The sequence below is a fragment of the Bactrocera neohumeralis genome, chromosome 5 (assembly GCF_024586455.1).
Source record: "Bactrocera neohumeralis isolate Rockhampton chromosome 5, APGP_CSIRO_Bneo_wtdbg2-racon-allhic-juicebox.fasta_v2, whole genome shotgun sequence".
Taxonomy (NCBI): domain Eukaryota; kingdom Metazoa; phylum Arthropoda; class Insecta; order Diptera; family Tephritidae; genus Bactrocera; species Bactrocera neohumeralis.
The window spans coordinates 44,502,079-44,526,684 of NC_065922.1; the positions used below are offsets into that span (position 1 = coordinate 44,502,079).

The window sequence follows — 24,606 nt, forward strand, 5'->3', positions numbered from 1 at the left end:
TAAATATAATACTCGTGCTTAGTTGGTCACAGCCATCAATTCTCTATTTAACATAGTGAAAAAATGCTGCATCCGTGTCGATTCGCGAATGTTTGTATGTATGAATGTGCACAGCGCCGTATGGCTCTTTAATGCCATGATAAATGTTGGGTACCCGCAATTGCGGATTGAATGGCTGCTCGTGAGCTGGCTGGTGGACTGCCTGCCAGTCAGCAGCAGCAATTGTCGCATATCAGCTATGATTCCCAATTTAGCCAGCAACCAATGAACCGAGCAAGTCACATGAAATGGTCAAAGATGAAATAGAAGAAGACACTACTTATGTTGCGATCTCTAACTTGACGGCGGCCTTACCCAGTGTGGGTCGCAGCAATGCAGATGTTTTTTTCTCGTCGAGCTTGGCTGCTATATCACTTTTCCAACATATTACGGTGTCTTATTGATGGCATCTTCTAAATTCTCCGTTAAGTAGAAACGGCATTGCACCTACATATATACATGGAGTTGTGAGTGCATGTGTATGTGTGGGTCGCCGCTTGCCAGGTCAACCGCTGCGGATATTTTCGGTATTTGCGGCATTTTTGACTGATTTTGTGTGCCTTCTTCAGCGCTTTGCTGCCAAAAAACGCTTCCATGCAAAAATTGTATTTGCCAACATTTCGGCGTACCCTTCACACACACACACCCCCGCATAGCCGTGGAGTAGGTCGCACGTTTTTGAGCAAAAGGAGCGTTGAGCTCGCATGTTGTTGTTGCAAAAATGTTGTAACACACGACTTACCGAGGCAGTGTGGAGGTGATGGTGATGTGGATGGTGGTGACGACAGCGGCGGCGGCATGTAACCTTCAAAGTCGTGCTTAGGTGCGGCAGCAACGACACCAAGCGCCAAAGCAATGCCGTTGTAAATACAACCAGCAAGCATTTCTGTAGCGCAAAAATAAACATTCATACAATTATTATACAAATAACAACAACAATAAATGCTAACATATGCATATAGGCACATAGTATTAACGTCAGTAATCCGTCGTCAGCGGCAGCAGTCTGATCGTCAGCATTTCGGTGGCACACCGTCTTGGCGACTTGGCTACCTTCATTCATCACTCCTTTTATGTTCATTGTGCGGCAAGCGCCACCGCAACAATGCTTCCCGTGAATTGTTGCAAGCTCACTCAGTCACTCACACACTGACACACTCACCCAATTTAGTTCACCAATTTGATGTTTCGGCGCTGACAGGCATATGTACATGCTGGCTGATGGGCTGGTAGTTACGTTTACGACCAACAACAACAACAATTGTGGTAGACATCGCCAGTGGCGGCAAAGCCGATAACGACACCCCTTTTTCACAGATCTGGGCTCATTTTGCTGCGGTTTTTTTTGTTGCTCTTTTAGCTCTTTTTCCAAATTGGCGTTTATGTGTTTTAGGTTTATATTTAGACCTTGTAAAATGGTTGTAAAAGTGCTCAGTTTTATCAGAAGTTATGTAAGAAAAATATTTAATTATTTTTTTCAATTTATATGGGCGCGCGCAAACTCGTATGGGCTTCCTTGACAAAACTATACATGCTCCAAATTCATAAACAATAAATTTGCTCGCAATATATTTCAATTTTAATGACAGTTTGTTGAGAAATGGGGATGCGCAAACTAGTTCATTTTTTATGCTTGTATATCGGGTTTGACATGGAAAATGATTGCTGGGTTTCTTCGCTTACGCTGCAAACTTGTTTAAATACCTCCACTCAGAGAGTGTAATTATGTATTACGTATAGAAAAATACATGCTTCGAAAATGTTTAAAATGTTTTGCTGAATTTAATAAAAATAAAAATAATTAAGTTTCAGTTCCATTTCCATCTAGAAAAATTACACAACAGATCAAATGTTGCTCAGAAATATATCTAATATATAAAATTCTCGTGTCACGGTGTACGTTATTGAACTCCTCTGAAACCGCTCGACCGATTTTCGTGAATCTTAGCGTGCATATCGGCTAGGGTGGAGAATCGGACAACATCTATTTTTCATCCTCCTAAATGTTAAGAGACAGTGGAAAATTACCAAAAAGTAAAATTTTTCCATACAATTTTTTTTTTCAATTTTTGTTTGTTTTGTTTTTCAATATTTTTATTTGTCAAATATTTGAATCATTCAATTTCGGTCGCATGTTTTTTTTATTCCTTCTTATACATATGTATATAAGAAAGTTGTGTTAGTTACACCATTTATAACTCAAGAACGGCTGAATCGATTTAACTGAAAATTGATGGGAAGGTAGCTTGGAACCAGGCTAAGGTCATAGGATACATTTTATCTCTTTTTGTCAAAATTTAATTCAACTCATAAATACAAAGATTATATTTCAAATCATCCTCCTTTCCTTGAATATATGCGTACAATTTTAAACAGATTCTTCCTCAAAACTAATACAATTGCTAAGTATTTGGAATAGTAGAAAAGAACTGCAACCAAATACGCAGTGAAATAGAACATAACTGGCTCAGTAATCCACGTCTGAAAACCGGTTCACCATGTGCAGTCCACTAGAATGACTGTCGGTTGAACTCCAGTGAGAAATGATGGGGCTATGTTTCTATTGTCACATACCGACGCAAAAATTCGGTTTTATTTCAAACACTTCTCAGAATCAGTTATTCGTTGTTCTGTTGGATTATGAACTTGCGAGGCAACCACTTTGTACAGAGCTTTCTCCTCTTTAGAGCATCATTGTCCTCGGTTCCCCAAAAAGCAATGCTTTATTATTACACGAAATGCTTTATGATCCATTTTTTTGTAAACTAACACAAGTTGCTTCAGAAAAATGCTATATCTTATTAACGAATAGTTATAATGCAACTAATAGAAATCGTATAGATGGTAGTAGTAGTATTATCTATGTATCAGCCACAGCGAAGCGTGGACGGGTCCTCTAGTTTTATTATATTATACACAATATAGGACTAGTAAAGACGAAATATCTCCTGTCATCAAACAAACAGTCTTCGCACTCGCGACTAGGCTCATTCGATGGAACGATGAGCGAATTAAAAGACAGTGGCTACGCTGGCTAGGTCATATCGTCCAAATGGACGAAAACACTGCAGCTCTGAAAGTTTTCGACGCAGTACTCTCCGGGGGAAACAGAGGAAGAGGAAAACCTCCACACCGTTGGAAAGACACAGGTGGCGATGGACCTGGCTTCGCTTGGAATCGCCAATTAGCGTCACATAGCAAAAAGGAGAAACGACTGGCGTTTTTGTTAACTCGGCTATAACCGCGTAAGCGGTGTCTCCGCCAGTAAAGAAGAAGAAGAAGAGGTCTGTAAAGGAATCTAGTGCTCGAGGCATTAAAATCATCCATACTTTTTTAAACTAAGAAAAGCTTAATTGTAATTTATACCGTTAAAAGCGCAGAACTCTGAATAGGACGGGGTGCTACGAAAACGATGGGGTGCTAAGTATACATCAACCAAAAAATGTGAAAACAATCGCATATACGAATGACCTCCTAATGGTAACAGTGGCTAAACATACAACCATTACAACAATGAATTTAGAGCTGACTGAGCAGAAAACGGAAGTGTTGTTCATAAGCACAAGAAAGGTGCAAGAAAGGGTAACACTCACTCATAGGGGATTGTGAGATTACTTCACAGCCCCAGCCGAAGTATATGGAGTAATATTGGACTCCAAGTTAAAATTTAAGGAACACTTGACGTATACTTCCGGCAAAGCAAACAAAATATATAACGCTCTATCGAGATGATGGCCAATAGAGGCTGCGTGCGTTCCAGCCGGCGATTTTTAATAGCAAAAGCAATGAGTTCCTCAATATTGTGTACAGGCGTTGAACATAAAATCATATGCAAGACTAATAAAGCAGCGCATAGGCTTTTTGCAATACAAGTAATAAGTGCTTACCGAATGATATCAAGCGCTGCTGCTGAAGTACCAGGCAGCATGCCGCCTATTGACATCCAGGCAGACAAATTCGCGCGACTATATCAGCAAACAGAGCCATCTAAAAGGCAGAAAAAAGCATAGAAAGGCCGATGAACCCACAGACTGCTCCCAGATATTAATTCGTGGATAGACAGACGATATGAATTTCCGCCTAACCCAAATACTGAGTGGCCATAGATGCTTTAGAAAGTAACTGTTCCAAACTAATCATGCCGTTAGTACGTATTCTCCGATGTTTTCAGAGTGCATAGTAGACTTCGAACACGTTATTTTTCAGTGCCCTTCATTTTTTAAACATAAGGAAAAGCAAAAATCTACACAGTTTCGATGGAATTTCCGGTGATCACGGATTTTGATTGGCCCACTGTTGATCGTCATTTATGTCCTCACGACCACTTTGAAAACGTTCAAACCACTCGTGCACTCTGCTACGGTGTGTAACGATGGAAAATTTGACATCACATATGTATGTATGTATGTGTCACTCCTCTGATACAAGGAAAGCTGTCAACGAAGCGTCAGCTCCTTTTTTTCTTACACTAAGAAACTCAATAGTTAGAAGTCAGTCAGTCCGTACAATAGAAAATACTTAAATGTCTTTTCTCTCCCTTGTAATATCTTATCCGTTTTCCGCACACCGGTTTTTGATGTTTCCTACTACTATAAAAAAGGGTGTATTACGATTGCCGCAAAGGACACGTCGTCACTCTATATATACACGAAAGAACCCTCAGATTTTGAGATATCAAACTGAATTTTTGCATATGTCAATTTTTCTTCAAGAAGTAGCTTACTTGATCGAAATATATAAATTTTAAGTAATTTTATCGCTTGCACGCACGGACGGGCACTCGGAATTCAACGCGTCTGATCGTCTTGATTATTTATACATTTGTATATACATAACCCTATATCTAAATTGTTTTTGGTGATACAAATAACCGTTAGGTGAACGAAACTACCATATTATACTCTCTAACAGCATGTTGCATGAGTATAAATATTACCATATTTCAAAACGTTTATCTAAAACTCAACTAACCTTGCAATTATATAATAGATCACTAAACAAATTTGAAAAAAATATTAAAACTTATTACAAATTCTGAGTTCTCATACTTGTGATAATTTTATGCAAATATTTAACAATTATGAGCAAAGGCGACCTGACAGACGTCTCTAAAGCTGCTGTCAAATTGACAATGGAGGGCAACATTAGTGAGAATTGGTAAAAACTAATATTAACTTATCACATTCATGACTTCATGTGGGTTGTGGTGTGATGAGATGCTGACTTGCCAAAATTGCTATTATTTGGTTAAGTGTGGAAACATTGTATGCGGCAAATACTGGGTATTGCAATGCCACAAGATACCGGCAAGTCTGGAGGCATAGCAAATTGCGCGAACTACGAGCATGTAATTTTTTCGGATTGTATCTTCTTTTTGTTAAAGAGAGCATTTGGAGTACACGGCAAAATGTGCATATTCATGAGGTTAGCAATATTTTTGCATAAACAAAAACTGTAACAATTTGGGTGGAGTTGTGAAGCATTACCAGTTTTTCCATTTGAACGAATTTCGGTACATGCGAGCACATTTCGCCTATTGATTGAATATATTTGTATGTGTGTATGGCATTTTTTGCATCAACCACTTAGTTCACGGAAATATGCGAGATTTCGAAATTATTTTCATTCAGTTTCTATTTGACTTAAAGAAAAAAAAATAGAACAAATGTTTTTTCGGCAAAATCAATTTATTTTATTCAAAATAGTCTCCTTCTGCTTTAATACAGCACTGTCCAAAGCATGTCGAACGAATGTTTTAGCTCGTTGGCCGGTATGGCCGCCAGTATGCCGGTGCAAGCCTTTTGAATGGCCTCTACGTCTGCATAACGCTTTCCTTTCATGGGCAAATGCATTTTTCCAAAAAGGAAGAAGTCGCACGGTGCCATATCAGGTGAATACGGGGAGTGGTTAATGGTTAAAATGTGATTTTTGGTCAAATATTTGGACCTCCGAATGTTGGATTCTGAGCACTTTTTGATCATCAGTCAATTTGTGCGGAACAAACGGTGCACACACCTTTCGTAAGCCCAAATGTTCGCTCAAAATGCGATAAATCGATGTTTTGGGGATGTTCAATTCCATTTCCATGAATTTCAATGATGATTTCGGCTGATTTTTGATGAATTCACGCACAGTTTTGATGGAATTTCCGGTGATCACGTATTTTGATTGGCCCACTGTTGATCGTCATTTATGTCCTTACGACCACTTAGAAAACGTTGAAACCACTCGTGCACTCTGCTACGGGATAGGCAATCATCGCCATAAACTTGTTTCATCGATTGAAACGTTTCGGCAAAAGTTTTACCAATTTTAAAATAAAATTTAATGTTGGCTCTTTGTTCGAAGCTCATTTTCGCATCGATAACACAAACATACTGACACTTAAAACGCAATAACTTCACTTCCAATCAATGAAATGTCATGAAATTCTCACTGGACAATCGATAAAGATAGCAGATTCTAACACACCAGTCGACATATAGATGGCGCCATCAGGAGGCGCTAGATTCAAAAAGTCTTGTTTACTTTCGAACGCACATTGTAAAATAAGATCGACCCATCTGCTTCTTGGTTGATTTAAAATCCAAGAACAGATACACTCCCTCTTTCGAATCCCGTTTAACAGGAAAAATGTGGAACAGTTGATACGAAATTTAGATTTGTTGGCACAAAGTCAACGCCTATCCTCTTATGCAATCATGTTTTGATATTCATTAGATTGTTTCCACGATATGGAGTAAATTTTATGGACAACACTTTCTTGTGAATTATTGGAATATGTACTATATATCGATATGCAAATGAATTAATTTTTAACTAACTATTGAGCCCTCTCCTAAGTCAAAATGATCTACTTAGCCCCAGCATATTGATAAATTCCAATAAACCGCTAGGTGCTAGTGTGGCGATGTGATTCTTATTTGGAAACATGAAACCAAGGGCCTTTATCCTGCGTCTGCAAACTGCTATGAAGCCAAATAGCAGGTATTCTGGAGTTTCAGGCTCCCTGTCGCAGAACCGGCAATTTGCACAAAAAGTTAGTCAGTGCTCATTGTAGAATGTCACAAGTTGCCTGAGTCTGTCCCTAGGGAGATTGATTAGATGTTTAAACATGCTGAGGTTATGACCCGGTTCACTTCCGGCTATAGCTTTGTGACCGGGCACCCAGATGAGGTGCACTTTGTTAAGTTTCGATAGACTATTCAGCCGTTCGGTTCGATTTGATCTTGTCGACATAGATTGTTTTAAGTGCCGCTTAACTGTCGCTAAGTATGGTTATATGTACGTTGGGATAGTTGCGTTGGAGGTTTATCTCTACGCACTGACTTAAAGCAACGATTTGTGCTTGAAAAAATCCTCGGAAAACGTTCCATAGGTATGGAGAGTTTAGTGGGTGGTCCTACGACTCCTGCAGCAATTCCTTCCCTCTTCGAACCGTCGGTCTACCATTTGATTGTACTGTCCCTAAGCAGCAGCTCCAGAGTGGAATCATTCCATTCAACCTTACTACTAAGTGTAACCTTGAACTTCTTAATGAAGTTTACCATTTTGGTAATGCTGTCCATTGGAAGAAGAGCCAATGGTATTACACCACTTAATTCCTTCATCCGCTGGCATGAGATTACCTTACTTCTGCGCCACTCTTCTACTGTCATTTGAAGCAGTGTGTGTTTAGCTACCTGACCGATTACTAAGGGAAGTGATGTGAGCTAAAGCATTTCTTTAAGTGCTGCCGTCGGGCATGTGCGCAAGGCACCCAACATGCAGATGCATGCAAGTTGTGGCAGCTTCGATAGTTGGAGCCCTACCGAAGTCTGCGATGCTTTTGAGGCGCAAGCCACAACCCCATATAATTATTGATGGCACGATCATGGTGTACAACCACCTGATAATTCTTGGCTTGCAGCCCAGGATTTATCAGCTAATCGATTACATACTATTAGTGGTTTAGTGGTCAGATCAACATGCTGCTTCCACCGCATAGTGGAATCTAGCTTGAGATCAAGATATTTGACCATATTAGTCAACTTTACCTCTCTGATCCCAAGGGTTAGGTTCTTGAGGCCGGGTAGAGATCGTTTACGAGGCTTTGGTTGTCTTCGGGGGTTCAGGCTCAGCTTAACCCCACTGCACCATTCTTTAGCCAAGTTAAAACCTCTTTATACTAAGTCCCAGGAAGTATCCCCGGATTTGCCATTAGCTAGAGCAATGTCATCCGCATATCCTTGACAGCGTATCCCATTGCCAGTTAGCAAAACTAGCAGGAGGACAGCACTCCACCCTGTGGGCAGCGTTTTGTAGTACCGAGACAACTCCTGGTATTCCCTACTGTGGTTTCAACTATTCTGGTGGCCAGTACAGCCTCTATCCATCTGCGCATCGGTGCTGCCTTTTCTCCAGTGCCCTGAAATTTTGAACTTGCCACTTTTTTCTCAATTGACTATTCATTCGTCGGAACCGCTAACCGATCAAAATATCTTTCTAACCCTTTTGTGAAGGCAGCCGAAGTAACTTGTTTATTCCTATATGAAGTAGAGTTCTAATTTTGCTTACGAAGGGCAATCGTAATTCTATCCACCATAATCGCCTAACTATCCTTGACATGAAAACTTTTGCTTTTTGCAGTAAATTAGTTCTACTTGTATCATCTCGGTATAAATGCATATTTTTTTTGGTAATTAAACTTCTCGCTGCCCGAAAATTCGATACCAAAATTTATTTGGTTTTGCTTTTAACCTATTCGTCACCTCATTGACACCAAAAGATCGCATTTAAAACAAACAAGAAAGAACGAAAACTTCGGTTGCACCGAAGCTATAATATTCCATATATGAACTTGGTTTTGATCGGTCAGTTTCCATGACAGCTATATGTTATAGATGTTCTTTCTGAACGATTTGTTTGGATATTGTACCGTTACCTTGAACAATAATACGTGCCAAATTTCGTAAAGATATCTTGTCAAAGAAAAAACTTTACATGCAAGGACTTGGTTTCGATCAGTTTGTATGATATTAATATGCTATAATGGTCCGATCCGAACAATTTCTTCGGATGTTGTGGTAATGTCTTGGATAGTAATCTGTGCCAAATTTCGTGAACGTTTTACTTTGGTACAACGCTTGGAAATTGTCCAAGATTATTACGCGAATTCACGTTCTTCGGTGGCTATTGTAAGAGCTCTTCTCGCAAAAAGTGTTTTCATATGAGGCCCATTTCTGGCTTAATGGCTGCGTCAACAAACAAAAAAGACGCTAATGAAATGAAGCAAATCCTGGTGTGGTTCAGGAAACCACATCTCGTTTCGTGGTGGCTGTGGTTAAAACCGCATAGCAATCGGGTGCCGGACCCAAAGTACGGCAGAGGTTTTAGATGGGCCTCGAGCCCTACCAAGGTGGTTAGTGTGTCTATGCCACACTGCCGATTGGTACTGAAAATCGTTACCCAGTTTTCAGGGTGCTGATCGACGCATTGTATTGATCCGTTGTGCTTTTGAGCACCTGGAGTTAAGCTGTCGCCAGCAGAATCCCACGTTAAACACTATCAGACGTTGTCTCTGTTTCCAATAAGACGGTACGCCGCCTCATGTTTCATGTCTAAAGATGGACAGATTGCGAGTAAAGTTTGGCGACTCGTTACTCTCAAAGTAGCTAGTGAAATTATTTTCTCTGGGGTTATGTTAAATAAAGGGTTACGCCCATCGACCAGCAAAGCTCGTGGAGCTCGAAGAGAATATTCAGCGCACTATATGGTAGCTGAAACTCCCGCTGAAATACTGCACCGGGTCATCAAAAATTGACGTAAACTGGTAGAGAAATGTAATCGGAGCCGTGTTTGCCATTTAGCCGACATTTTAGAGTCTTAAAAGGTCTCCGACGTTTCCTTTTGGGCGTTACAAACCTTCTGACAAACTTAAAATACCTGTTCAGGGTATAAAAAGTATGCATAAAATTTTTTCGGTTAAAACAACTTATTTGTACCTATCAAATCTGTTTACAATAAATAATTAATTTCGAAATGATGACACCGTTTGCGGTCGCAACCCCACGAGGTTTTATTGGCTTATTTATTTATTACTATTATTTTTTAGTGAGACAAACAAGTCAGCAAGTCAACTTGGAAGGTACACATATGTGGATAATAATAAACACGCACACAGCCACATATCTATATGTACACACATATACATGTATAGACACATGCAAAGGAGAATCACCACTCCTCACTGCACCGATATTTAAATTGGTGGCAATCGTGAGCGTTTTAAATGTCAAGATGATGCCTTGCACATGAGATCATTGGTGGCAACACGTCGGCACATCGCCACAACGTCGTAGTGTCGAGTTAAACGGTGTACCTGCAAATATTGGTTAGCTATGAGCGGCCGATGCATCAATGAATATTTGCCTAACTGCTTGTACTCAATGTTTGGACTCATCATTAGCATCAACAGCATCACTTTGCTGTTGCCGTTGTCGTCGTCGATGTGGTGTCACAAGGGAGGCCAGTGCTTTTGTTGTTGTTGTTGGGGCAACAGTTTAATGGTTACAACGCCGCTTGGTTGCACCAAGTGTGGCTTAAAAATGGCTGATTTTGCATTTGTGGCACTTGATGGTCGTTGCTTGAAGCTGGTTGCCGTTACACTTGTTGTTGTTGTTTAGTTCTTTGACATTGTAGTTGGACAGCTAAAAAGTGACTTGTTTTAACAAGTAATTCATTAAACGAGTACTAACGATTAGTGGTATTGGTAATTACGATTACAGGTTATGTAGTCAACAACAACAAAAAGTCAGAAAATAAATATACCCAGATATTCTATGTATATTTTTAAATTTAATTACTTAATTTTACTTCGTCGTGTGAATAAGTACAAAAATTTAATTAGAATGAAAATAGAAAATAAAATATGGGAAGCAAAAGAGGTATTGCTTAAAGTTGAAAGCAATGTGAATAATTTATAAAATTAACTTGGGGATTTTCACAAATTAAAGAAGAAGAGATGTGTTATGAAAACTCATATCCGAAGAAGCACCTGTTGGCAAGAGTTAATCTGCGGTCGATTTCGAGGCTGACGTTGTTGTTGGTATCAATACTGGTTTCAAGGTAGACGAAATTATCTACGACCTCGAAGTTATGACTGTCAACAGTGAATCCCTCTGCGGGTAGGGGGGACCCCCTTGGGTTCGGGGGGGAAACCGAATATACCCGTGGTAAGGCATGCCTGTCGTAAGAGGCGACTAATATCCTGGCTACCAGTCCAGAGCCGTATGGAAGCTCAACTGGTAGTAGCTTCGGCTACGAGGTCTGACCGGAGACTTAATTCTGGTACCACGGGGAGCAGTAGCCCTTGGCGGTAACTCCAATCTGCTCATTGGGTTTGGCCCTTTGTGGAGATTCGTGGTGGTTGTGGTTAAAACCCAAATGCGGGAAGAACTGACCTTGTCAGTGGAATGTGGAGTTGCATTGCAACCGGGTGCCGGACCCAAAGCACGGAAGAGGTTTTAGATGGGCCTCGAACCCGACCAAGGTGGTTAGTGTGTCCATGCCACACTGCCAATTGGTACTGAAAATGCTTGGCATTCTCAGGGCGCTGATCAACGCATTATTTTGATCCGCTGTGCTTTTGAGCGCCGTGGAGTAAGGCTGTCGTCAGCAGGTACCCACGTTAAACGCACCGGATGTTGTCAACAGTGAAGTGGGAGGAGATATTTCGTCTTATCCTCGGTCACTACCAGACCCATTTGCTTCGCTTCTTTGTCCAATCTGGAGAAAGCAGAACTAACGGCGCGGTTGTTATAGCCAATAATATCGATGTCATCGGCGGCAAGATTTGGGCGTTGATTTTCCAGTCCTGAAACCACACTGATAAGGTCTGATCAGTTTGTTGACGGTGGGCTTTAATCTTTCATACACTACGCTCGATAGAACCTTATATGCGATGTTTAGGAGACTTATCCCACGGTAGTTGGCGCAGATTGTTGGGTCTCCCTTTTTGTGGATTGGGCAGAGCACACTTAAATTCTAATCATCGGGCATGCTTTTGTAGAAACATATTCAACAAAAAAGCTGATGCATGCTCCTTATCAATTCACTGCCATTCAGCAGGCTGGAGAAGTGTTCCCTCCATAATTTCAGTATGCTCTCGGCATCAGTCTCTAGATCACCTCTTTAGGTTCTACAAGAGTAAGGTCCTGTCTTGACACCATCTGTTGGTCGTTGCGTAGAATTTTCGAGCAGAGGTAATGACGATTTACGCCAATTTTCGATGGCCCGGTGCAGCATTTCTGCGGAAAATTCAGCTACCATATAGTGTGCTGAATGTTCTCTTCGAGCTTTCGAGAAATTAACGCGTTGCCAAACTTTGCACGCAATGTATCCATGTTTAGACGTGACGTACGAGGATTTCACGCACCCTAATATCGACACTTTTGTTTGTTGACGAAGCCATTAAGGCAGAAATGAGCCTCAGAAGCCCGTTTTTTGCGAGAAGAGCTCTTACAGTAGTCACCGAAGAACGTGAATTTGCGTAATAATCTTAGACAATTTCCAAGCGTGGTACGAAAGTGAAACGTGACATGATGAAATATCAAACTAAACACACTGATAAAATTTGGCACACATATATAAACAACCATGGCCGCCACGCGCTGTCAAAAGTTTGACCACTTTGTATAATATACATACCTAAGTATATACATACATATGTACATATATAACTAAAACGGAAGCTTCTGGTAAATTTAATAAGATTAATATTTGATAATATTATAATTATATTCCAGCAAAAATATGAAACTTTGATGAATGGCACAATGCCAATCGAATCACATTTACACAAACACCTGGCTGAACATCTCAATTCAGAAATCGCTTTGGGTACCATAAATAATCTGGAAGTAGCCATGCAATGGATGCGTTCCACTTACTTCTACGTGCGATCAATGCAAAATCCCTCATATTATGGATTAGAAGAAAACACCGATAAGGATATTATTGAGCACAAACTGGAAAGTAAGTTTCAATTAAACATAAGATCACACTAAAACATAGTCGTGTTTTGAAATGCCTTGAATTGACAATATTTTACTCCTCCAGAGCTGTGTTTAGTGCAAATACAAGAGCTTCAAAATGCTGGTCTCATCTCTAGAAACCCACAAAATGAATTAGATGTGCAGACCACCAATTATGGCAAATTAATGGCTAAATATTACTTATGCTTCGAGACCATGAAGCTTTTTCGGCAGGTTAGTACAAATTGGTGGAATGAAAATCATTTCTTTTACATACATAATTTTATTCACATAACGTTAAGGTTAGAATTACGACATAAATGCTAATTAATAAGAGACGTGAATATCACACTTATTTTACTAAAAAAAAATATTTTATTTCCAACAGATTCGAGGCGATGAATCTTTTTTAAAAATGTTTGATCTAATTGTGCGCTGCAGAGAATTCAGTGATTTTACACTAAGAGTTAATGAGAAGCGTTTGCTGAACGCGCTAAATGATACGCCATTAAGATTTCCCCGCCCCGGGCGTATCAAAACACGTGAGGATAAAATTTCATGGTAATTTATTAATGATTCGTGAAAAGTGGGCAATCCCGAAGGTTGTTATGAAAATGCACATATTTTAACATATACGAGGGTGGGTTAAAAAGATGCCGAAGGTTTTAAAAAATTTTGTAAATATTTCTTCCATACTTTTAATTTCTAACTCTAAAAAAGTGTTGATCAAATGGTAGCGTTTGCCCTGTTTCTGCTTAAATTTGAAAAAAATGGTGGCATTCAACGCTTCCGAATAGGTCATTTGAAAAGAATACGTAGAAGATAATATATCTTTCGAAGCGATTCAAACAAATAAAATAAAATAAATTAATTTTTTGAAATTCTCGACGCAAACTCTGCGTTGGAGTTTTTCTAAAGACTTCTTTAAGGGACAGACCCAGTGTGACAGCCTAAACCAAGGCGATTTTTGAGAATTATATAAAAATTACTTTACAAAATATTGACAAAATTTCGCTGATAGGACTTTTAATATTTATATAGAAATTTTTTTAAGTATTGATTTTATTAATATTTTGAATACAATACCACAATTTTTCAAAATTGTTTGGCATCGTCGGGGCAAACCTACCACAAACTTCTGGCACTTACTTTTTGGAAATGCGTACCATGCCTCCTCGAACCCAGTCCAAAGTTCTTTAGAATTTTTGATTTTTTCTTAGCAATCTGCTCCTCAACATCGCTTCATAAATTTTCAATGGGGTTTGCATCGGCACTTTGCACTGTCCAGCTCAGAACGTCAATACTTTCTGCAGTGAGCCAATTCTTCACATTTTTAACTGCGTGCTTTTGATCATTGTTGCGCATAAAAGTCCAACTCACAGGCAGCGATTCGAACGTGAATGCTTCCATAGTATTTTTGAAAATATTGGAGTATGAAAATCGGTCCGTTCTACCATTGCGCTACCACCGCCGTGTTTAACAACTTTTTGGTGTATCAGGATTGACAAACGGTTTGCCATCGGTTCCAATACAATTCACCTTTGTTTCATCGCTCAAAAGTACTATTTTCCAATTTATTTTCATTTACTAATTCGTAAAAAAAGGGGCATCATTGAGAAGCTTTCGTAGAAGTTTACTGAATACATTAAACTCAAATTCCTCATTTATTTCAGCCATAAACTCTCGGGAAGATTTAAAAGGATCAGCCTTGCTTTTTCTGATGTTGGCTTTATCAGCATGTTCCGTTGTTTTACGTACAGGTGCTTTCCGGATTTTTTATTTTTCAGCAAATTAGAATCTCTTTTAACAAAATGTATATGCGTTATACACCATTTTGCTCGAACAATTCATAACTTTGTCAATCAGAGTTAGATTGAATTAGTTATTTTCTTCCGATGAGTCCAATTTTCGATGACTCGTTCGAGCAGTTCGATAGGTAATTGGCGAATGATTCGCGTGCTCGAAGCGGGATTATCCGCATAGACTTTGCATATCCCCACAGGAGAAAGTTTAACGGTGTGATATCACACGATCTTGGTGACCAATCTATTGACCCAAAATGTGAAATTTTCTGCTTATTGAATTGATTGCTGCTTTGTGTGGGAGATTTGTTGAAACCAAATGTCGCCGAGATCACAATTTCAGGCATTAAATAGTCAGTTAACATGGCGCGATAACGGTCGCCATTGACGTTTACGTTCTCACCGGCATCATTTTTGAAGAAATATGGACCCACACCAAACCGTTTTTGTTTCTAGATGAAATGGCAGCTCTTGAATCTCTTCAAGTTGCTCTTCGTCCCAAATGCATTAACTTTGCTTGCTTACATACCCATTGAGGCAAAAATGGGCCTAATCGCTGAATAAAGTTTGACTCGAAAACGTCGGATCTTCTTGGAACTTTTTAAGATCCCATATAGCGAAGCGATGCCACTTGAGAAGGTCGAGCGGCTTCAGTTCTTGCGCAAGTTGTATTTTGTACGCTTTCAATTTAGGATCTCGACGTAAAATGCGTCAAGTCATTCCATTTGTCAGTCTCAGTTGCTGCGAACGGCGGCAAAACAATTTTTAAATTTTAAACTAGATGTGCTTTTTAAACTTTTTGCGCTTGCCGTTTACAATTTTCTTAATTCAATATGATTATTTTTTTATTTTTAAACTAAATGGAACAATTTTATATGATAATAATAAAGTTAAATTCTTTTTCAACTTTAATTTTAAAAATTTTGATTTTTTTTTAAACCTTATTGTAGAGTTTAAAATTAGTATTATTATATTATCTCCCACCCTCGTATCAGTCGCATTTTTTCACACGGAAGCTAAACGCTTCAAAGCTGCAAAGTGTGGCAAACCATATTACTTTGTATTACTTTGTTTAATATCTTAATGATGCTGTATTAAATATAATTTAATGTGTGATAATCTTTCTAATTTGCAGCTTGTTGCAAGCGGTACTTGGAAATATACCGATCGCCTCCCCGACTTTGGCGCAGGAATCGTTGAAAATGTTACGCATCGGTGATCGCATTGCTAAATGTATGGCTGCTATTTTTTTTATTTTACCACTTATCAGCATAACGAATGCATTTATAACTTCATTTTAACTATGAAATTCTTAGCGCTGTTAAATTTACACATTTAAGTTTGCAAGCATTTTCATTTGTGCATTCTTCTTCTATCATTACATTCTCAACTACTCCTTCATATGTATATAAGTATGTACAAAGATGTATGTTTCTAGGTCTAATGGAGTATATGCGCTTGTCGGAGCATCAAGCGCATGCATTGCATTTGGGCCGCTACAAGGCGTTATTGCATACCGTGACAATCGCGAAATGCTTCCACGCCAAGTTGTGGGAAAACTCGGAGTATGCAGCGAAACAATTGCAGAAAATCGGTGCCGTTTACTCAGCTCAGCTGGTGTGTGCTGGGAAAACTACATTGAAATCATTGGGAGCGACAGACGCGCGCACCATTGAAGCGGTAGGTGCAACAAGGGAAAATTAACTATTGCTCTGTTTGCTTGGGCGCTCATAGATACTTACCGTATTTGTTTTTATACTGATGTATATACTATATGTATACTTGTATGTACATAGTATTAATAATATAGCAGGTAGGTAGGTCACCCGTACGGTAGCTATCTGTCGTCCACCTCAATTGTTTACAAACCTATAATTATTTTACTCAAACGACTGCAATTTGTGTTAGCAATGAATTATATTTGCGCCTTTTTGTCATCTTAACGGTTTTTCTAATCTATTTTGCAGATATGTCAGTATGTATTGTTTGTTGAATTAAATTTGTTTTGTTGGCTTTTCAACTTATCTTACTGATTTCATTGATAGATACTGAACAAATCATATCCCTTTGGCGATGAGATATTGCAAAATTTGCAACAAACATTCCCTGAATATTCCCTACAATTGACGCGAGATTCACAAAGTCTGGTGCGCGTCTGTGCGCGACAAGTTAATGAGGCTTACATTTGTCATGGTATAAATGCCTTGCTTATTGTTGGTGATTCCGAGAATCAGCTGCTGCTCTTCATTGAAGATCTGTAAGTAATAGTGATCAATATACTCCCTTTTTATATATATATAGTATGTATGTATGTATTTATTTATTGATTTTTTCTTCGAATTGCAGCGATTCATTGCTTTTGGAGTACGGTTGTTTTATGAAAACAATTAAATTACCAAATCCTGATGTTGAGCAGCTGTATGCACATGTAATTCATGCCACATTAGGTAATTTTCAATTCATATTCATATATTTTATGTTAAAACTTAAAGTTTTACAATAAATGATTAAGGTCCTACCAAAAATAACGCTTATATAAATTGAGTTTATGCCCGCAACTCAGAGGTAGGGTCATGGAAATTTTAAACCTCTTTCAAAAAAAAAATTATATGAATCGTTGTTTTTTTAAGACATGTCGTATATTCGATACTACCAACTTACCGGTGCTAAAAGTATTATTCGAATATGCCACCAACTCGCATTCGATTGTGGAACCTGCGTACTAGTATCGATCGAGATATTTTCTCAGTAACAATTCAAATTTGTTGAGACATGAAACATGAGGTAACGCACTGCCTTGTTGGAAATAACTGGCGTCGATTTCATCAAATTCTGGGGAAAAAATTGGTCAACATCGTGTTGTAACGCTTGTTATTGAATGTAAAAGCATTTCCTGCTTCATTTCGATAGAAGTAAGCTCCGATGATACTGCCACATCACAATTCGCACCAAACGGTAAATTTTTGGCGATGCAATTACGTTTCCTGAACCACACTAGTACTTGACTCGACCCAAGAGAAGAGCTTTTACAGTAGCCACCGGAGAACGTGAATTAGCGTAGTAATCTTGGATAATTTCCAAACGTTGTACCAAAGTAAACACACTCTCAAAGTTTTACACAAATCCGTAAACCAATATGGCCGTCACAAACTGTCGAAATCACGTCATCCCTATGTTCCGAGAGGATGCTTAGTGCGAACAAGGCGGAGAAAAAACAATTCCTAAGGGTTTTTTCATGAATGCATATTGCATGTTATTATTGTAGTAACATAAAATAGTTTTCAAATATTTATTTTCGTAAATTGCTGCCGAGTTAATATTAATTTTCCTCATAAAAATCCGGTTTTGAACCAATTACATAGAACGGAATTTCGACAAATAGCTTGTTGGTGTCAATCGACAAATAAGTGCCAAACTATTCAAAAATGGTGAATTTCCCACTTTTTGGTGAAGGTATATTGCTACATTATATTTACTCTTGAACAGCCTTAGAGCCTGTTTAAACTTTTTTGAATTTATTCTTTCCAAAAATAGTTTCGTTTGACTAAGCGAGAGAACTTCATATGGTATCCCAAAGGACTAAACTGATCTATGCGTGGCTTATTGGCCTACAAGATTAACCTAGCCTAACCTCCATTTGGCGAAGTCCAATCACTTGTTATCAGTAAATATCCAATTTTCAATGACTCGTTCCAGCATTACGACTGGTAACTGGCCAATGATACACGTGATGTTTTGTTCCAAGGTCTGAATCGAAACGGGATCGACTGCATAGACTTTACATATCCCCACAGAAAGTCTAACAGTGTGATATCGCACCATCTTGGTGGCCAAACGACCGGACCAAAACGTGAAATTATCTGCTCACCGAAATATTGTCCTTTAATTGATCCCATCGGAGAAGTGCCGCCGTCTAGTTGAAGCCAAATGTCGCCGAGATTACGAGCTTCAATTTCAGGCATCAAGTAGTCGGTTATCATGGCGCGATAACGGTCGCCATTGACGGTTACGTTCTCACCGTCATCATTTTTGACCACTGGCAGCTCTTGAATCTCTTCAAATTGCTCTTCGTCCCAAATGCGGCAATTTCGCTTCTTTACAAACCCATTAAGCCAGAAATGGGCCTCATCGCTGAACAAAATTTGGTTCGAAAACGTCCAAGCGATGTCGCTTGGGAAGATCGAGTAGCTTCAGTTCTTGCACAAGCTGTATTTTGGACGCTTTCAATGTAAAATCTCGATGTAAATTGCGGCAACTCGTCCCATATATCAGTCCCAGTCGCTGCGAACTACTCCGAATCGACTCACCACCGTCTTTGTTTATAATCTCAACAAGGGTTGCTATATTTTTTCACTACATGCTGGGCGAGGTCTATTCGGTCGAATATTCTCAAATAATGAATGCTGGGTCTCTAGATGGGAATGGGATTATGTTGACATAAGTAGAAGGAAGCGCATAAAACACATTCTTTAGGCGTAAGTTTTTTCATGTTGAAATAACAACCAATACTAAATAAAAATAAAATGACTCACGCATGATCTGTCAAGGAAAGGCTCTTGACAAGAGTACCTCCAATTGGATAATCCGTCATATAATATTAAACTTTGAAGTTTTTAAAAATTTCCATTAACCTTCAAGAGAGCAGCCCAATATTAATATTTCACATTTTAACAAAGATTTGCAGAGAAAGTATCAGCTAGGATTCTTTAAATAAAATTATAGTGTAAATTTAATTTACCAAAGACACAATTCTAGAATAAGATTCTAAATTACTATTCTTTATCTTTCTTTCAGTTGGCGCTGATGTGCACGAGACATTAATTTTAAACGAACGTGTCATGGAATCAACAATTGTATCAAATTCAAAAAAGTCCAAAAAACGAAAACAACAAACAGGGGTAACTGCTAAATGCAACAAAAAAGTAAAACCAAACTTATCCAAGACTATTAGTACAATTTGCGATACAACGACTAACAGCACATTGGCAAACAAAAATAAACTTTCCTTAAATTTAAAAAGCTTTACTTTTTCGAAATCAAAACTTAGTAACGACGCCATTAAATTGAAGGCAGTTAAAGTGGAACAACACTTTGCACAGAGTAAAATGAATTGCGCAAAGTATCTTAATATAACGGATACTACCACAAATGAAGAATCATTTAATACTACATATAAACAATCCAATAACAATTCAACGCTCGTGCAAAGTAAATTAACGCAATATTTCACACAAAGGAAGCATATAAAGGATAAATCGCTAACTATGCTAACAGAGCGAAGTGCTGATGAATGTGACACTTCAACGGCCGTTAGCCACATGCAAGACAAATCCGAAGTAATACTGGATAGAACGCTAGATACGACTTTGTTAAAATACCAGAGACTTCTAAAGCAACGTGATCTCGATTTCGACAAATTAAGGGAAAGCCAGGAGAAACAAGAATATGAACGAAATTTTATAGCTAACAATAATACACCAAGTCAAAAAACGTCGGATACAGTAGAAATTACAAAGCCTGGTGCTGAAGAGTGTGCTAAACTACCAATTTACGAAGCAGAACCAAAAAATGAACAGAAACCTACAGTGCAGCCTTCCCTTCGTGCAACAACACCAGAATTACACGAACTTTCTGCGTTCTTGGATACTCAGAAATCAAGGCAATCTAACGAAGAATCACAAAAGTCGAAAAACGCTGAATGTCTTGAACTTTCTGCGTTCTTGGGTACTCAGAAAACAAGGCAATCTAACGAAGAAACACAAAAGTCGAAAAACGCTGAATGTCTTGAAATTTTGACAAGCTGTCTAGTAGCAGATTGTAGTATTTTAAATGGTACACAAAATTCTCTGCTGTTGAATACACAAAACACGAGATCTAGTAGTGAAGAAGTACAAAATAATAACCCCGTTAAAAGCACTGAAAAACCAACACTAAGAAAGGCACCAATTTCATTTCTCGACATTACGAAGAATAATGAACAACTTTCAAGCTTTTTCGACAAGCCAAAAGATAAAACAAACAATTCGTTCGACTCCTCAGTGTCAAATTCAAGAATATTTAACTGCGGCGTCTCCAATATGATGCAAAAAGAATTTGTCAGATGTAAGGCTATGTCAACTAATAACGAAAAGCCTTTAGATCTAACAAGGGAATCCAATTATTTAATTAGCCCTTATAAAAAGAATGTCAAACATTTAAAAGCTACCAAGTCAACACTAATGTCTCAACATACTCCGAACACAGACACTGTTAAAAGCGCAAAGGTCCCACGCGGTCATCTGAAGTATCCAGAAGAAGACATCGGCGTCCTAGATCTGTCACGCAGGTCTGAAACTAATTTGAATATGTCGTGGTGCGACAGCAAAGCAGTAGACGAAGTGTCTGCTGGTAGCATTACGCTGACCAGCAAAAGTTCCGAAGTTCCACTAAGGAACAGTCAAAAAAGTATTGAGAATTACATACTTTGTTATAAAGTAGCTACCGCTTATGCGCGTCTCAGTGAAAAAGAACGTACAATCGAGAATTTTAAAACCCTTTACAAACGTGTGTGGCGCACCAGTTCCGCTATAGATTATATAACCTATAAATTGAGCCACAGTAGCATTAGTCATGATGAGGAGCCGAAGGCAGTGCCAGTGCAGAAAGCAGTGACCAGACACGATATAAAGAGTGCCATAGAAAATTCTTTTGAAAAAAGTGAACTACCCTTGAACATGTCTAAAAAGTTGATTGTGGAAAAACAAGTGAAAAATGTGCTAAATAGTGATAATGTCAAACCAACCGCACCGGTATTACGGTCCAAATTTACAAAAATAAAAAATAACGAAGAAAAAATGTGCCCGAAACTTTCGAACGGGTCTAGAAATCCAGATACGTCGTCTAAGTTTCCAAATCGTTATCGCTTGCAGTTAAATGAAGTGAATAGTGAAGCGAAGAACGCTCAATATATTAACAATGAGGTGATGCATTTAGTGCTCAACATGAAGTGTGACGCTATTGTCGCTGAAGAAACATATCAAACTCTGCCAGATTTGATTACAAAGCAATCGAGCAAAATATAGAACTCAATGAAACGCAAAGTTCGCCGAGTATGTCATTCGAGGAATATTGCAGCTATGTCCTTCAAACACCGACTAAGTAGTAAGTCATGCAATACTTTTTTTAATTTCTATGCTGTTATATATCCATATTATGTACTTGTGTACGATTTACGAAAAATAATGATAACCCAATTCGAATTTCAACCTTGCATTTTTATATATTTCTTTTCGTTTCATTTAAAATACCAAAAAAATACTATATACTCGTACATAAGTACGAAAGCCAATAAAAATGTAAATATTAAGCAAGTTCTAAGCAAAATAATAAATAGTCCCATCAGATCCTTGATCATCCTCCTGCTTCCACTAATGTCAAGAAATCAAATAATTTTTTCTTTCATATTCAATTCACATTTGTTGTAAAGAGCACTTGTACTCGTATTTTTTGACGTCTAGCACTTATTTTTTAAAATCTTCTGAGCGTCTATTTTTTTCTAAGCACGTAGTTTTTATTTTTGTAAACTTAATACCCGTTCGTGTAAATTAAAAATGTTTATAAAAGAACTTGATTTTGATCGTTCAGTTTGTGTGCTGGCTATATGCGGTACATGACAAAATGGATGAAGAACCTTTGGCGGCACATATCATGAAAATTTTATGGGCAAAAAGCCCAAATACATCTTTATAGAACCATATCAGAGCTCAAGTTGGACAATCAAGAAGCTTGGGGGTATTTTTATCAATGAACTTGGGGATAAAAGGATGAGTGCAAAATTTTAGAATGATATTTCAAAAACTAAAGGACGTATATCTACAGTAGCGGACAGTGAAATCCGGACAACTATAGCGGATCATAGTTTCCCCTTATTATTTTAGTGGAATGTTTAAATTTTTATTTAAAACAATAATATATATTTAATACGTTAGGATTAAGCGTAAAAAACGTCAGTGTAGTGGATTAAACTTATAAAACTTTTTTTTATTCGTTTTAGATATTGTATCATTTTGGTAACTAGCAATATAAACAGTGATAATTTTTTTATTTACATTAGAGAAATGATTTTATAGTTTTTGTTAAATCAAATATTAATCTATACCAAAGTACTCTTTTTAGTACTTTGTCAAACCTCCTTTTCTTTTTATAACGGCTTTTATACGCTCGGGCGTTGAATTTATGAGGTTTTTTATTGTTACTGCTCCAATACCTTTATACCACGCTTCTTCGAAAATTCCATTCATCTCTGCTAAATTCTTTGTTCTCTTCTGTGCTACGTGAGCCTTCATTATAAACCAAAGGTTCTCAATGAGATTGAGATCCGGACTGTTACCTGGCCACTCCAAAGTCGAGACACCGATTTTTGATAAATAATTCTTCACCTTAAAGAAAGAAAAAAGGATAAGTATAAAATTTGTGATTAAAATTATAGCTATTAACTCTAATTGTACAAATAAATGGATACTTACTATTTTGGCATGATGGCAGGGCGCAGAGTCATCCTGAAAAATAAGGACATCCGCTCGTGAAAAGTGGGTTTTCATTGACAGTTCCTTCTATTAGGGGTAGTTGTCCAAGGCCGTAGTAGGAAAAGCAACCCTGGACCATTCGGCTGCCTCCCTGCTTAACAGTTTTTGAACACATTCGTCCTTCAACCGCTCACCAGTTTTCCTTCCCACGTAGGACATACCGTCGCTGCAAAAAAGGTTAAATTTGAACTCATCTGAAAATATTACATTTCGCCAATCAAGCTGAGTCCAATTTTGATGTTCTTTTGCTCATCGTAAACGGTTTTGACGCATTTTTGAGGTTAAAAGTGGTTTTTTGGCGGCCCGACGAGCCTTCGATGAACTATCTTCCCCAGTACTTGACTTCTTCTTTGCTCCAGAGCCAGTTTTTCTCTTAAGAGACCTGGTTTTATCGACATTTTTTTAGAAATTCTCCGATGGAAGACTTGCTGAAGCCAACTCTATCAATAATTTCCCGAATGGTCAGATTTTCTTTTCGGAAAATCAAAATATTACTTTTCTGCAATTCGGACATGTTTTTTTAATTTGGCATATTTAAGCTTTAACCAAGCACGAGCACGAAATAAACTTTGAAACTATTGAAAAATAAAACTAAAAGTTGTTATAAAACGTGTACAGACCACTAATTTATGTGAAAGAATAAACCTTTCCGCAAAAATTACACTTGTCTGTTACAATCGTGCTTTAACCCTCATCGAGACCCTTGGGTCAGGCCAGGCATATTTTGTTTTTAAATGTTATTTAAATATATTTAGAGTGTAGCAAACGACTTGCGCTTCCAGGTAGCTTCCTAGAATTTTATTGTCTATAGAATTCAGAAAAAAAATTCAAGGATATCGTATCGAAAAGGACGAAAAAAGGATATTATAATATTACACCTTAGTGCACCAACGGTGCTTGGCTAGACCCAAAATATATTGTGTATGAAAATATATGAACTTTGGTATGTTTCTATCATTTCGCACGGTTGATTTATCTGTTTCCATGTTCGTTACATGTCCAAATTGGTTTGTAGTATGTTTATCTAGGTCAAATACTTTAGCCGCTAGAGCGTTTTAAAGGTTAAGAAAAATGTAATTTTTCTCAAAATGTTACATTTTTTGTGAACGCTATTGCCACGCCCCTGGTAGGGATAGAGGGGAGGTTGAGGGCTTTCCTGAAAGCCCCAAGAGTGAACTAACTCGCAAA

At 38.2% G+C, this 24,606-nt stretch overlaps 1 protein-coding gene across 1 annotated transcript; it reads left to right on the plus strand.

The window, feature by feature from the left end:
- The first annotated feature begins 171 nt into the window (after positions 1-171).
- LOC126759286 (uncharacterized) lies at positions 172-22,216 on the plus strand. Its single transcript, XM_050474022.1, is given in 10 exon segments — positions 172-273; positions 12,825-13,053; positions 13,138-13,286; positions 13,441-13,613; positions 15,990-16,087; positions 16,293-16,534; positions 16,900-17,111; positions 17,201-17,301; positions 19,649-21,898; positions 21,901-22,216. Coding segments are annotated over 10 exon segments (3,651 nt in total). The 3' UTR covers positions 21,996-22,216.
- The last annotated feature ends 2,390 nt before the right edge of the window (positions 22,217-24,606 follow it).